We start from the raw sequence: 15906 nt of genomic DNA, 5'->3' as shown, positions 1-15906 counted from the left end.
GGGGACACCTGTGGGAGAGACGGCCTATGGGATTGGGCAGAAACTTGACTGTAGTTCAAGACGTGTGTTTGGAGCAAGAATGGTCTGGAGACATAAGACATAGGCTGAACTACTTTTTCCTGCAATCAGAAGTTATTGTACCTTTTTTCAAAATAAAAGTTATTTTGCTCGTGGATTTAGTATTAGAAAGATTCATTGCCTGACTAGAATCAAGAATTTTAAAACAGCTTTTTAATTTTTTTCCCTTTTCCCTGAGGAAATTCTGCTCCTTTGGCCATCGTTAAATTTTGGTTTTTGCTTCTGAGTGAGTGAATCATGAATCCTTGGGAACTTTTGCTTCACACACTGTGGGCTGACCGATGCCAGCAGTCAGTACAAACATTTCCCTGGTGCACGGAGTTGAAGCCCAGTTTATAAGAGGCAGGCCTTCGTGGTTTTAAGTATTTGCTTAGGATGAGTTGATATTCCCAGTGTCCTGTGGGAAACCCAAATTCACTTTGCATTTCCTCTGTTCTCTACCCTGACCAGATCCCCACTGCTCTTGAGTAGATTTGTGGTTCAACCAGACGGTGATGAAGCAGACCAGCTCCTGGGAGGGGGCTGCTTTGGCCACGTGTGCCTGCAGGCCAGGAGTGAGGGCTATTCAAGGCCCCGTCTGGTGCTGGAGCCAGGGCCTTGAACCCGGGCCTTCGGCACAGGGCACGATGCTGCTTTTAGTTTGGGCTTTGCGGCCCTTCCTTAGGGGTGAAAATGGTTTTGGAGCTAAAATTTCTAAAAAATGGAATCAACCATTTCAGTCCAAGAGGGTGGATGTGTGAAAATTAAAACCGGTTCGACACAATGATTCTCGACTATCTGAGTCGCTCTGGGAACTTTTTTTCCCCAAAATAAGTCACGTTCCTGGACTAGAGCATGCGTCCCACTCCAGTTCCTAAAACATTTCGATGTAAGTGATTTATAGATTTAGTGAGTGATTTGAGACTTCTTTAACAGAAGCTTGCTTGTGTGGAAGGGACCTGTTTTTCTCTTGCAAATGTGTGTCGGTGGGGTCAGGGTGTGCATGTATGGGGTGAGCCACACTTGACAACCTTAGTTTGGGTGAGTTTCCGGGGAAGAGGCTAAAAGAAGGTTTTTTATTTGTTTTCTCATCCCTTGAGAAATTTCTTAATGCAGAGCGGTCTAGAAGTGAATTCTGGCTCTATGCTGTGTTAGTATATATTTGAATTCAGACCTCAGTTTTACTTACAGCTGAGCATAAATTCTGCTAAACTGGTCAGAACAACTCGCCAACTTAAGGAAATGATTTGGTACGTGGCAGAAGCACATATATTTGTTGATTTAGAGAATTCAGTGACATTTAAGACAGTGGACGACTGCCCGCGCTTCCCTCTTTTGTCATGTAGATTTTATCACTGGGCTGGTTTGAAGCTTAGAACCGGGTTTTCTCTGTAAGGAAAGCCTGACACCTACAATACACCATGCTTCGTTTTCTCTCCGGTCCTTTTTTCTGATAGTTTGATAGGAATTGTTGGAGTGGAAGGTTCCAGCAGGTGACCCAGGCCAGTCGTGGTCCTTCCTCTGATGCCGTCCATTCCCCGGGGCAAGTCCCTCCACCTGCCTGGGGGCCGGTGTCCTCCTGAATTGGGAGGGTGTTGCAGCCAGTCTGCGGCGGTCAGAGCACTGAAGGGTATCTGGTGTGGGCGGGGTTGGGAGTTGCTCTGGTTTGGAACGGCCCTGTTTAGTTGGTATTGCACGGTGGTTTTCTCAGCGCGGGGGTAATAACCAAACTGTTGCACCCAGGATCTGAGCCCATGAAGTGGTAGAGCTTGGCCAGCAGCTGTGTCTCTGGAGGGGAAAGGGCATCGGGAGGAAGAGGAAGAACCTGAGAACCTGAGCGGATAAAAAGACCTTTGATACCACCAGACCAGACATCTTTCAGTGCAGAATTCTGCACATCTTACACTTGTATTTGCCCTAAGGTGGCGACTCTAGCTTCCATTCTTTTCCTGTGTTGGGGCGGAGGGAGACATGGCACAGCCATGGACAGAACATTTTTGTGGTTTGCAGAGAAGGCCTAGGATCTGCAGCCCCCCCGCCCCCCTGAATTGCTGTGTCGCGTGTGGAGGTTAGGTGGTGGATTGAACGAGGTCGGTACAGGCTGGTCAGTGGATGAAGGAACTTGGGCTCCAACCATCTTTCTGATGGATCGCTCACGATACCGGTCAGATTCTCTGCTCGCTTTAGCCTTTTGGTTTTCTTATTTTTTACACGGCGTTCAGTTCTTACACTTCTTTTTGTCATTGAGTTTCCTACAAAAGGCTTTGGGGCTGTGTTCCCTGTGTCCCTTTCAGCATAAACGTGCTCTCCAGACGCAAAAGCTTTGTGAGTTTCTAAGGGAGAAGTCAGACAGCCCCACGGCAACAGACATATGTTTTGAGGCCAAATATTTAAGCCATCAAACGTCCAAACACAATGATTCCGTCCTTGTGATTATGCAAAATAGTGTCTGGAACTGAGGTGTCATGTTTTCTCTCTTGATAACGACGCGGGATAAAAAGAGGCAGCTGCGTCTTGTGAATTGGTTCGAAGTGGGAAGCTTTCATTATGCCTTCTGGTGTGCTTTCAGTCACCATATATCTACGTAACAGATGAGTGCTTCACTTCGTGCGTTGTCGGTATACATTTTGTTTATTTATTTATTTTTTTAATTTTCTTTTATTTTTCGGCACGCGGGCCTCTCACTGCTGTGGCCTCTCCCGTTGCGGAGCACAGGCTCCGGACGCGCAGGCTCAGTGGCCATGGTTCACGGGCCCAGCCGCTCCGCGGCACGTGGGATCTTCCCGGACCGGGGCACGAACCCCCATCCCCTACATCGGCAGGTGGACTCTCAACCACTGTGCCACCAGGGAAGCCCGCCGGTATACATTTTAACTGCATAAATAAAATTATAGGCTTTTACACGTCTTAACTGGAAAGCTGTTTCGGATGTAGCTTTTCAGGATTCTGTATTTGGCCCCTTGCCTTGGTCTTGGTCTCCACTAGCATTAGAACAGAATAACAGTGACGCTTAAGACCTTCACGTGAACGAAGGAGAAGAGATTTTTCGTCACCTGTTTCCTGCCGCCAGCATTCAATTTTATAGAGGAAGCCACACACACTCTGTAATCAAAAATTTTTATATTTGTAGTTTAAATTCTCATTTCCTCCCCCACATCTGATTTTGGGCCAGGAACAATGGATGGTTACCGAAAGCTAGTAACTTCAAAATTGTTAACACTTTATTTCTAAGGAACGGTCTTAAGTGAATTAACATGTAGAGGTGTATGTTTACAACTTCCCTGGCTGTAACCACTTAGCCAATCCCAATCCAGAAATCACTTCTAGACCACTTTGCTTTAACCTTAACCACTTAAGTCTTAACCACTGCCGGGGTTACAGTTTAACCTTGGCAGTGGTTAAGACGCCACGCTTCCACCGCAGGGGGTGAGGGCCTGGTTGGGGAACTAAGAGCCCGCATGCCGCGTGGTGTGGCCAGAATAAAAGAAAATAAAAGGTCTCCAAAAAGCATTTCTCCTTTTGTAGTTTTGCTGGAGTGAGTAGTGAAACAAATTATCTGCGTAGGAATTTCCCTCCACTGTCAGTGGGAGGGTCATGAGGTTGGATTTGTTCTTCCGAGTAGGACGGCACAGGCACAGTCAAGTCCTCCGTGATGTTCTGGAAGGAATCTAAGACTATGGAAGTAGAGACACAGCTGTCCTGGAGACAGTGGAGCTAGCGGCAGTGTAGGGAAAGCAAGGAACAGTAGTGTCCTGTGTCCTGCTGCCCCCGGCCAGACCCACTGCACACCACAGCCACACGCTATGCAGAGCCTCATGTTTCTGGAGCATCCCGAGGGGGACCAGAGTGGTGATGGAGGGCATTCCCAGGGCTCGTCATAAAGGCACATGGAAGGAACCGGTTCCGGACCAGATTTGGGGCACGAGGTGGCAGTTGTATTGCTTAAAAAGAGGGGTAATGATTGAGAGGGATCATAGATGGTCTTTGTAGCCCCAGGGGACAGAATCGAGATTGGGATCCGGATTAGGAGAGAACATTCCAGTTCCCAGGAGGGAGAAGTTTGTAGCCCCTAATGCCTATCAGCGAGGACTGCAGTGCCTTAGGAAAAGGGGTGCACCAGGCCCAGGGCGGGCGACCAGGCATCATGGTGCAGGAGGCTCCTGCCAGGTCCCCCACCTGACGAAAGATGCTGGCTTCTGCTGTGACCCAGCGTTAGCCGGGTATGTCCTTGGACATAGACATAAAAACTTGGGATCTGGGTTTGCTCCTGGCCTTGGCTTCTTGAAAATATGTGTGTTAGAGGACAGCTCAGGGGAGATGGGTAACTAGGTCTTCTGAGGTTGAAGAAGGCATGACACATTCATCTTAATGCCTTTAGATTCATATTTTATTGTAGGATGCAGTTAAGGTCAAAGGGGGAAGGTACGAACACTAGTTTCCAGACTTCCAGCTTCACAGCCTTGGTTTACTGGCAGTTTCCAAATGGTCAGACTGGAAATTGATCAGAGCAGCGTATTTTGATTTTCTTACTCACGGCCACGTAAAAGCAGTGGGCAATACACATGGAAAGAGTAAGTATGAAAACCCTGGCTACATCTCATTCGCTTTCTTAGTTGTTTTTTTTTTTTTTTTGTCCTAACAGCTTTTTATAAAGGACCGTCTTGAATTCATGGAACTGCTCAGGCTTGACCCATGTGTGTACCAGGGAAAAACAGGTTTAGGAACTTCATGAGTACTGATGCTGAATACTATCTCTTTATTTTATTTTGAATCCAGTTCATTTTCATCCAGTGGTTCAGTGGAATTGATAACAGTATTTATCAAAAAATAAAGTGATGGAATTGAGAAATAATAGACCCAGAAGGGGAGGGGTGTGTGTGTGTGTGTATGTAATTGGGTTCTGGCTCGTTCGCTTTCTGAGAACCATCAGAGTTGAAGGTGATTTCTGATAGCATTTACTGACTGCAGTCAGTAAATGATAGTAAATGACTGATAGTCAGTTACTGTCATGGCAGCGGCCCTCCTTCCCCTGTGGCTGGGAATTCTGGAGCTGCTGAGACAGCTCCGTCACTCAGGTGGGTTTCCTATGGAAACCTTGGCCAGCCGTCTGGTTGCTTCCTTCTTGTAAATCTCAATTGATAAAGATATTTCTGAAGATAGCCCCTTAAGTAATGAGACTGTTGGGTTGAATAAACATCCCAGAATTTTTACTTCTCCAAATGAGTGTTGACCTTCACAGTGGCCACCTGCACGAGCAGTGCTTCCCCCGAATATTTTTGGAGCATCTTTTTTGGAATTGTTTTAGCCCTTTTTTCAGAGCCAACAAGGAAGTGGTCCTTTATGTCTTTTGGTTCAATCTAGAGTCTCCTCAGGGATAAAGATGGGCAGCCCTGAAATGCCAGGAGGAGGGGCTGGCTTTCTGCTCCACAGTCCCTGGTAAGTGCCGGGCAAAATGAGCACTTATTTGCCTAAGTATTATGTTCTGTGGTGTGTTTAAAATAAAAACAATAATTTCTTCAAAGTCATACATTCCGCGTCTCTTCAGGGACCAAGAAACCCTTTCTCAACTCTGAGTTGAATATTGATTGAGAGCTCAGTTCATGTTGATCAGTTGAAAATGTAATCTCAATTCTACCCCAGTGTTTGTAGCTCAGCGAACATCTGAAAACAGTATAGAGTGAAATGTTTCCGTGGATTTTCGTTTGGTTTCTGGTTCTGCACTTGAAGCTCCAGTAGTGATGTGCTGGGAACTCAAACAGCCGCTGGCCCTGGGACGTGAGAGCATCCTGTCCCCAAGGATGAATCGCAGTGATGTGAGCGCACGTGTAAGACACGGTCCCGCCGCCCCCAGGATGGTTCTCGTCATCCGCACAGCAGCCCGGCCGGGTGTGGAAAGATGGCAGTGAACGTCAGAATGTGACCTCAGCTCCTTTGAACACCTGCCGATCGGAACAGTGGGGTGGAAGCGGTTGGACGTTTAGGAAAAACCAGAAGGTTTGGCTTGATGGATGTCGAGCTCATTATGCATCGACAACCTCGTTTTTTAAAATGTTCCCACTCTCGCTGGCGGTGCTACAGAAAGCCCTTTCCGAAAGCCTCAGCCTGATTTCACTATCAGCCACTTAACCACGCTATTAATTTCTTTTCAGTCTCTGAGCTTTTAAGATTTGGAATTACCCTCTAGGCTGGAAACTAGTTTTGTAGCTGAACCACAACAGTCTGTTAATGCAATACTGCACATCTTTCAGTAACTCAGAGTTCTTTGGCGTTGAAAAAATGTCCTCCTTTCTACCCACCCGGCACACTGGTATAGAAAAATAGATTAATCAGAGACCTCGTGGTTTTTTTGGTTTGGGGTTTTTTTTTCCTATAGGAAATCAGGTTACCTGAAATGCTAGATTCCGAAATGCTAGATTTCAGAAAACTCTAGCATTGTTTCCAAGAGTTTTGATGAAAATTCAACTAACATATCGCACTTTTGACAGAATTGCCTATGTGACACAGTTGCATTCCAAAGTTTTGATTAGTGGCTTTGGTTAGAAAATCTGGGCCCAGCAAGTTCCCCAGCTCAGAATGGTGCTTACAGGATTGGAGCCGGCCTTGTGTGGACTTCTGGTTACAACTTTGGAGCAGTAGCTTTACATTAAGAGCTGCTTATATTTCATTGTGCTTTTCCTCTTCCCTCCCCTCCCCTCTCCCCTTTTAGCACCAGGTTTATGGCATGAAATGCTTTCTTAAATGCTGATACTACATTTTCTGTGGGTGAAAGTACACCTCCTCACAGTTTCCCCTTTGAAGTTCTTATGTTTATGTAAAATTGCCTTAGTTAAAAATGTGATCTAAGTAATAAGAGCTTTTGTTTCAAATAAAGACCCATTTTATTGACGAGGTATCAGTATTTGCGGCTGTTAAGAGCATAATAAAATGTTTATGTTTGATGCGTATCTGTCTTACAGGCTAGAGATGTAAATGATCTTTTTGGTAAGTGGGTTATATTAGCAAGGGAGCAGGCAGATTGAGTATCTAGAAAGGATTGTAGGAGTGAGGGTGTGTTTTTTGAGTATCCCCTGCCCTTGAACCCCACCAGCTCCAGGTTCACCTTCGGAAGACCGAGCCCTGGATCCCTTCCACATCGTGGTGGTTCGTGCTCTGGGTCACTGTGGGGCAGAATTCAGCAAACTGGTGATAAAGGGAATAAAAACCTTAATTCTGGCTCCGACCAGTGCCGCCGTGGGGCTGACAAGCAAATTCTCAGGTCAGCCAGACCCCATTCTTAGCCCTGCTAGGTTCTCACGTGACATGAGACCGCATGTGACAGACACCAACATTAAACTAGTGATGAAGTTAAGGAAAAGCCCCCGGCACCCCCGGCACCACCAGAAGGAGACATTTTGTTATTTGAGAAATAATCTTTGAAATTTAGGTGGCAAAAATCCACTGTATTAACTGAGATTAAGGCCACCCTTTTAAAATATAGGAATAGGATGCCTTTGAAAATATTCAAAATGGAATTTTTATCTTACGATCTTACCTTAAAACCAATACTGTCTGTATTTATGGGCTAGGTTTTATTGCAGGGTGAATGTTGGTCATTAATTTTAGGTTTATTCAAGAAATAAGAACAGTATTTGCTTCTCAAAAAACTCCAGTTCTTGGGGGCTTCCCTGGTGGTGCAGTGGTTGGGAGTCCGCCTGCCGATGCAGGGGACGCGGGTTCGTGCCCCGGTCCAGGAGGATCCCACATGCCGCGGAGCAGCTGGGCCCGTGAGCCGTGGCTGCTGGGCCTGCGCATCCGGAGCCTGTGCTCCGCGGCGGGAGAGGCCCCAACAGTGAGACGCCCACGTACTGCAAAAAAAAAAAAAACCTCCAGTTCTTAAAACCAAGTGGTGATAGCTGCTGTGTTAGAGTCGTCTAGACACATCAGTCTCCTTTGCAAACGTTAATTTATAGTGTATGTTACTATTCTATAGAAACTTCAAAAAATATGTATACCTAAACACGGTTGCTAGCTCTCTTACTGATCTGTTTTATCAGTTAGTGTATGCTAAGCCTGGTCTAACCAATTATCTTTGGCTAATAAAACTCTCCCGACTCCTGAGTGTTCTCCAAAGACACACGTCTGGGCCCCAGAACTGACCCGTGGTTTCTTCCCCCTGCTCAGGATTTCTCAGGGCCTGGTCTGTGGACCGTCTGCACCAGGAGCTTGTAAGAGTACAGCCTCCAGGGCCTCACTGCCAGACCATGGGGATGTGTTTCTCTCTGTGCATTTATTGAAGCTAGCAGTTAGAACTCTTCTTTCTGCAGAAGAAACATCTGCTTATCTTCTTCCCCCCACAAACAGCAGGGCATTTGTCTCTAAGATGAACAAGTTGGATCTGGCCCCCAAGGTTCCACATGTGCTTCTCAGCTGCTGGCCAGGTTGACGCAGTCACTAGGTGCTCATTTTGATGTGCACCGGCTCCAGTGGTGGTGCTTCTGGCCGTCAGCCCTCCCGTGAGCCAGACAGAACTTTCTAAACCACATAGGTAAGTGAGGGTGCTAAATAGACTTCAGTAGACTTCACCTGCAGGTTGGGGCAAGTTAACCGGGGGAGTTAACTTCGTTTTGTGTTATAAGAATATAAGGTATGAGTATCCTTGTCCAGAAGAGGTTTATCATTTAGTTGAAGTTTAGCATTTAATCTGCAGGGATGTAAGCTCGTGGGAGCAGGGCTTGGGCCTCTTTGGTTGCTGTACCCAGATCATCTCCTGAGCAGTGTCTGGCTCATGGGCATTCATATTCATTGGGTAAATTAGTGAGTATCTTGATTTACTAAACCTTGGGTAACTTGCTAACAGTTTTTACCAGTCTGTCGTCTTCGTAAAATATGCAGCCTAGATTTCACAGATTTTCTTTGGATAATTGGCATTTTCTGCATCTCTGACTCTAGGATTGAGGGCAGATTTACTCTCTCGAAGAGAGCCAAGTGTAGTGAGAAATGAGTGGGGCTCTGGAGCCCGGGAGAGGTGGGTGACAGGGGTTCTGAGCGACCACGTGGCATCCTGTGCGCTGGTCTGGTCACTTGTATCTGTGGATACATGTGTCTCCCTGAGCTAATTCTGCAGGTGATGACCACAGTTCATTCTAAGAAAAGAGGCTTTTTCTTAGAAAAAGGTGAGTTAACTTTGTAACTACAGCTGCTAAAGTCAGGGAAAGAGCACTTGATTGGCTGATAGTATGAAAAGATAGTAATGATTTGGTACCTGTGATGGACAAAATCAGAGTAACGATGGAATTTGTGACAGAGGTACTGCCAAGGCAGTTTTCTGTGTGCTTGGAAGGGTGTTCAGGGGACATGCCTGGCGTATCCCAAAAGTTTCCTGTCATCAGCCTTTGTGCGCTTCACCAGGCGTCCTTGGGGAAACCTCCCCTCTGGTTCGTTGCCAGCATAGATGATTCTGGAGAGGATGCACGTGTGTTCTTTGTTCAATGCCCCCACACCTGTGCACACACACGATGCCCTGCCTCTCGGCCTTTGTGGGATCGTCGTTCATTTCTCTTGGGTGAGGGCCGGGGGACAGAGAAGTTGGGGCAAGAGATTGAGAAGACTTGGTAAAAACTCAAAAAAGAGTTCACTTTTAAGTGCTTTTGTAGACCTAGGAACCAACAGCACTTTTATTTGTAACGATAAATAAAACTCTTAATACAACATACAAGATTTTTTTTTTTTTTACAAAAATACAAAAGAGGAAGCTATATTCATGTTATGGCAAAATCTGATTATCATAGGTGCTTAAATTTTTCGCTGTGGTTAAAACGTAACACGTGTGTTTAATTGCCAGTAGAGTGCTCCTTTTAACAGGAAGTTAGCGTAAGCTGCATGCGAATAGCAGTTGAAATCCAATAATCTCATCTCTTTTCCTGTTACTCATGTTACCCAGCTGTTCTCTGAGTGTGGAGAACGCTTTTCTTCGTGGTACTTGGAGATATCCTCTTCCTGATGCTGGTGGGATCTTTGGACAACTCACATTTTTTGTGCTCCATTTTTGGCCGTCACGTGGCTTTGAAATGGGCTCATTAACCAACGGCTGAATGTACTGGGTGTGGATGGGAGTGACAGCTTAATGAAAGGGTGAACCTCCCTCTTTTTTCTCCTTTCAAAAAAGCCTTTGCTCTTACACCCAAAACATTTCCTCTCTCCATGTGGTGTTTGCAGACTTGAGCCATCTTTATTGGCTGCATTAATATCGAAACAAAACATGCAGTTATGCTTTAATTTGGCCCCTTGGTGGCACTTGTGCAGACTGGCTGTGTATCACTGCACCTCCTTCCATGGAAACAAGCTCATTCATTTCTCAGGTTTTCACTGACTTTACTTTGAATACAACCATTTCATGTTCCTCGATGACGTGTGACATTTTCCTAGGAATTTTACCTTGCCTTAAGATCAAAATATAATAGCTACTTTACGGACAGCCTAAATCTTTACACTCTCATGTTTCGAGGCTATTTCTTGGGCAGCATCGATTGTGCCGTTGTTGTGTGAGTTTGCCTTCTCGAAATGGAAGTATGTAATTCACTGGCCAGGAGATCTTTAAATTCGGCAATTCTGAATCTCCAGTTGTGTTGAAAATTAAATTACTCTGTATGCCTTATTCATGAACCAGAGTTACGTAGCAGAGCCTGCCACCATAATCTCGAATGCATGATTGTAGCTCTTGAAGTTAGGGAGCGTCCCAAAACGTGAAAGCATGTGTGAGATGGGCTTGCTTCTAGAAACTGACCTTTGGGACTTTCTAAATGATCTATGGAAAACAATGTGATTTTTGTTCTGTTTGTTCTGATGCAGCTTCCATGAGGCAGTCTCAGGCTGTACCTGCAGATATGCGTCCGGAGATATGGATTGCGCAAGAGTTGCGGCGTATTGGAGACGAATTTAATGCATATTACCCAAGGAGGGTAATGATGTTTTCTTTACCCCCTTTCTCCCTCACACCCTACCTCTCCCTGCCATTTAAAAAGAAAAGAAAAGACTAGTAATAATTCTGTGCTTATTTTGGAAATGAGCGGTATTCCCTGTGTGTGACCTACCATTCTTCCTCCTTTCCCATTTTCCATTTGTTCTATGGCTGAATGTAAGTGGTGGCCATTAGACAAAATCCGAGGCCGACCATGGGATGGTAGGAGCACAAACCTTAAATTCTCCATGCTTGGAAAAAAAAGGGATTATGTATATGCTTTGAAATATTCCCATATAAATACTAACGTAGTCTTTAAGCCAGAGAGGGAGTTGCAGCCCTCCCTGGAGGCAGTTTGGGTCAAAAGTAAAGAAATTTTAAAATTTCCATCTTAGCCAAAGGGAACGATGCCAGCTCTTAAAGTAGAAGTCTCCCCTGTGATTTCCCAGGCAGTGAGTCAGAGCAGGGGGGCCTCTATGTCATTCCAGCCCCCACTGCTGTCCGTGGTGTTCATTTATTGAAATGTATTAGGAGGCCAATAATTAATAGCCTGTAATCTGGGGTATAAAAATTTTATGCCTCAAATTGAGTGCCACCGGGAGTTTTGAGGTGTGCTGCTGGGTTAAAAAAAAAAAAATGCAGCCTCAGCTCCTACTCTGCAGGCACAGGGTGTATTTTGTTTTGCCCAATGGCAATATATGTTACCATTTGGACACCTTATTCCCATGGAAGACATTTTAAAATGTGTAGGGTTTAACTCAGGGAGTCAGGCTCTTAGGAGTATGTGTGACTACTTCCAGCAAATGTGGGAGAGAATGTGATTTTGGCTTGCTTACCGTTTTTCTGGCAACCATGTATGAAGGTATTTCTGTTGATTTATCGAAAAGCAAGCACTTAACTATTATTTTCTACAAAATAAGATTTAATATCATTCTTTCTTACTGTGTTAACTTTTCATCTGACTCCTTTTCTGTCAAACGTTATTGTTTTATATAATACTTTTTAAAGATTTTGTTTTCTTTCTCTTTTCTTCTGGAGGGAGTTTATGCTTAGGACGCCCCAGTATTTCTGTCCTGCTTTCAATATTAGTCTCTTTTGTAGCTAGCTGTTGCTTAGTGAACAGATGTTACCTGTAAATTGCTTTCAGTCAGTCTTGTTTTCCTGTTACATACGATGCCTTTTCAGCTTTTTTAAACATACATGGAGATGTTCTCCCATTACAAGAGAGGCTTTCATTGCTTCGGTATAGAATCTCCATAAGGGAGTTAGGGAGTTTCAGAAAACTCACACTGGACCCTCTTCATACTTTCTACAGGGCGTGTATGTGTGTGTGTGATGGGAAATGTGCTGTCGTGTGATTCTGTCATTAAACGGGAAATGGCACATTGATGAACGGGCTCCGGAATTGCTTGTGATACTGGGGTCTAGCTGGCAGGATGCCTGGCGGCCTACACCTGACGGGGACCTGCTCACAGAACATAAATTCCCTCTCAGCCTAGATCTGAAATGGCAATCACTTTGGCAAGGTGGGTTGTTGTGTAATTTGCCACAGAAGTTACCGTTGCCCTAGTTTCTTCTGCCTCGGTTTCGCTGGTGGGGTTTCGGGGTTACTGTTTGTGTGTGAACTCGGCTCTCCCGCTTGACTAGGAGACAGTGGTCAGAAACAGGGCCCTGGGATATTCGGGACGTCGGTCCCTTCAAGAGGGTAGGCAGAACATATCCAGTCCTGATTCTGGAACGTGTCACGAATCCAGCAGGAAGAGGTCACTTCTGACGGCTATGGCGGCTTCTCAGGCTGAGCCTGGGCCGTGAACTGACCGGCGTGCTGGGCCTGCCACCTCCCCATCCCGTCTCAAAGCGATGGTAGAGGTCCTTAGGGCTCCAGGTCTGGCTTGGCTGGGGCTCCGCAGGAGAAGTGAGGCTGCCGGCCTCCGGTGCCTTCAGAGTCCGGGGAGCTCTGGACACCGAGATGAGTCAGCACAGCTCCATCCTCGGGGGGTTGGATCAGAACCTTTGGCCAGAGAGCCAGGTGTGTTTAAGAAGGTTTTGCAAAAGTTTCTCTTTGAACTTACATGAAGCATCGATGACTCTGCGATTGGCGTGAAGTATCGGTGACTCTGCAGAGCTTTCCCCCGAGCCTACCTGGATGGGTCTGGCTGATGCATCTCTGTGGTGGCCCCGAGTGCTCGGTGGTGAAACATGGGCTAGGGACGGGGGGGCGGTTGGAGCACAGCCACGCCCACACGTAGGCTGCCGAGGTGCGGGACCGTTCAGATCACGTGCAGAGGAGACACAGGCCATTGGGTGGTCTTCATCACCAAGCCTCTCCCGTGCAGGTGGGAGAAGAGCCTCTCAGAGTTCACACCCCGCCTCCCCACCGTGTTCCCAGTGTTATTACACGGTTTAATGTTGAAGATGCTCATATGTTTTTTCAAGTGAGCTGTATAACCTGTTCTCAGTGCTTTGGGTAAGATAAATAGAAGTGAGTCTCATTGCAGTATTTCTCAATATTTGTAATCGTGAACCTTATTTGGCATCTCTTAAAAAAGAACCAATGCAAAAATGCAGTCGCTAATCATTGAAAGGACTCTAGCTTTCTAAGAAGGCTGGAATATCGGGGGAGGAGTAGGGACACACTCTAGCTTATCACCTCGTTTTTCAAAAACGAAACAAACTTATTCTCCAGGTCTTATAAACAGCCAGTTCAAAACAGCAGACTCTGAAACTCGGGATAGTGACACAGTGACCCCAGGGCCGCAGACGCCTGTCTTAAGAGTTGTTGGATTCAAAACAGTCCATTGTCTGCAGTCACACTGATGGGCCATTGTTGAATATTGGGGGTGGAAACCTGGGGAGGAAATGGGAGGGATTTTGCTTCCAAGTTACGCACTTGTCTGTCCGGGGAGGTGTCCCTTCTTGGCAAGCAGAGTCCGTCGCCACGCTGCTTTATGGTGGATCGGAGCCTTTTAAATATTCGGTGTCTCTACTTGCTTAATACTGTTACAGTACGCTTTGTAAAGTGTTGGTCTTTTGTTGCCATAAGCCTTGCGAAGCCTGACAGGATATTTTCCCGTTTTTTCAGTTAGAGCAATAGAGGAAGTTGTCGTGTAGTTGTCATGTGCTCAGTGCACTTGAGGGCAGTGGGGAAGCATATGAGACGGAGCTGTGGAGTCTGAATCCTTGAAGCAGGAGGTGAGAGAGGCACAGGTGAGCGCAAAGCCCCGGTGCATGTTCCCTTCTCCTTTTGTGACTCGGTGGGTGTCATCGCCCCAAATGAACCCTGCCAGGGCAGGGCGACCCGCCCCTCTACCTGATGGGAGTTTTACTGCTCCAAGTCTGGTGTATATTTGTAACTTTCTGTTTTGAAATAATTGCAGGCTTTTACACCAAAGTTGCGGGAATGGTACCAAGACCCCTCTTGTATCTGCCACGCGAGTCCCCTGCTATTAACATTGTGCCATGTTTGCTTTAACGTCCTCCCTCCTTGTACCTACCTGTGTGCAAACTATTTTCTGAACTCTTCGAGAACGAGCTGCAGGCACGATACTCCTTTACTCTTAAATTCGTCAGCGTGTCCTTCCTACGAATAAGAGTATTCTCTTGTGCGGCCGCGGAGTAATTAGCAAGCTTGGGAAATTAACAACGTGGCAGTACTGTCGTGTCATCTGTGGGTCTTATGCAGACTTTGCCGGTCGTCCCAACAGTGTGACATTGTGTCCTCCTCCGTGCATCGTGTCGGGAGGCACAGGGTGTCAGTTTGTCCCATTCCCGGGACTCTGGTCAGAGGTGGTGTCCTCCACTACAAAGTCAGTACTTTTCCATTTGTCATAGAAGGAAGGTGTGTATAAATGAGGAAGAACTTCCCTTTCTCCCGTGTTTACTTCGTTTGTCAGCTTTAGTTCATGGGTCCGTGTTTAGTTCAGCAGGTTATTATATGTCCCTCTCGATACTTAATGCTCAGGTTGTCACGGATTTGGCCAGTGGCAGCCCCGCGGTGCGTCTCCACCACGTCATTAGGCATGGAAGTGCTGCAACAGCCTAGGCACACGTAGAGCATATGTAGTGGGACAAAACCCAAGGGTCCAGAGAAGTGGTGGAGCTCTGGGATTCGTTGCTGGATGACCTGCAACCATACGGTGTCCTGGCTCCATAGCTCCCCATGTCCAGCTCTGTGAGATTCCGGGGAGGGAGGGCGAGGGCTCTCGGGGAACACCGGGCAGCCAGGGACGTCAGTGGGGAAACTGCGTCTCTCTCTGGGGCTTTCTGAAGCGGGCAAGCAGCTGGCTGGGGGCCGCAGTGCTGCGGCATCTGTGTGTGTTGCAGCAGCTGGCACCTTGATGCCTCCTCTTCCCCGTGGGTGGGGGTCCCCACCCAGACAGCCAGCTTTCCTGTTGTTTTTGATAGCCTCTGCTGGCTTCTTCCACAATTCAGAAATTGTGTGAGTGCAAGTCCAGGTCCCATCTGCTGGAGGGAACGTCAGCAGGTGTGGGCTCCGGTCCCCTGCAGGCGTGGGATGCCCTGTGCTCACCACAGGTTCTTGGGGATGGTGTCCAACTGGATGGGATTCTTGGCCCTGGCTGGGGTTGCAGTCTGAGGCCACGGAGAGGGTGCTAGACCCTTGAGAACGTGAAGACACGTGCTCTTGGGGTGGTCAGCCCCATTCTCTAACCAGCGTGCCCCGGCTCCCCCCTGCCCCCAGTACCGAGGCTAGGATCTCTCGCCTTCTTGCCTTGCCATCAGCTTGTCCAGCCTAAGGCACTCTGTGCTCAGATAGGCTGCTCTTGGTTAGCGGTGGCATGGGGATGTCCCGGTGGGGGGCTGCAGTGGACAGCAGCACGCGATGCTAGGACAGGCTCTCTAGAAGGGCCAAGAAGTAGGTGAAAACCCTTTCATTGTTTGATCGCAAGAGACAG

General features: G+C 47.0%; 1 protein-coding gene across 8 annotated transcripts in view; it reads left to right on the top strand.

Annotated features, from left to right (window-relative positions):
- The window catches only part of BCL2L11 (BCL2 like 11), a 45696-nt gene that overhangs the window by 17308 nt on the left and 12482 nt on the right, over nucleotides 1-15906 (top strand). For 4 of the 8 annotated variants that reach the window (XM_032653034.1, XM_032653029.1, XM_032653026.1 and 1 more), the window contains one exon: nucleotides 10885-10994. The exons of 1 other annotated variant lie outside the window; for it this stretch is intronic. In XM_032653034.1, the coding sequence (XP_032508925.1) occupies nucleotides 10885-10994 (110 nt within the window). Of the gene's footprint in view, nucleotides 1-5784; nucleotides 7167-8397; nucleotides 8451-10884; nucleotides 10995-15906 lie in introns of those variants that run through there. 3 more of the 8 variants (XM_032653032.1, XM_032653028.1, XM_032653035.1) reach the window with 3 other exon arrangements.

This window comes from Phocoena sinus, chromosome 13 (assembly GCF_008692025.1).
Source record: "Phocoena sinus isolate mPhoSin1 chromosome 13, mPhoSin1.pri, whole genome shotgun sequence".
In the NCBI taxonomy this organism is placed as follows: Eukaryota; Metazoa; Chordata; class Mammalia; order Artiodactyla; family Phocoenidae; genus Phocoena; species Phocoena sinus.
The sequence above is the reverse complement of the archived record's forward strand: the minus strand, read 5'-3'. Positions and strand labels throughout refer to the sequence as shown.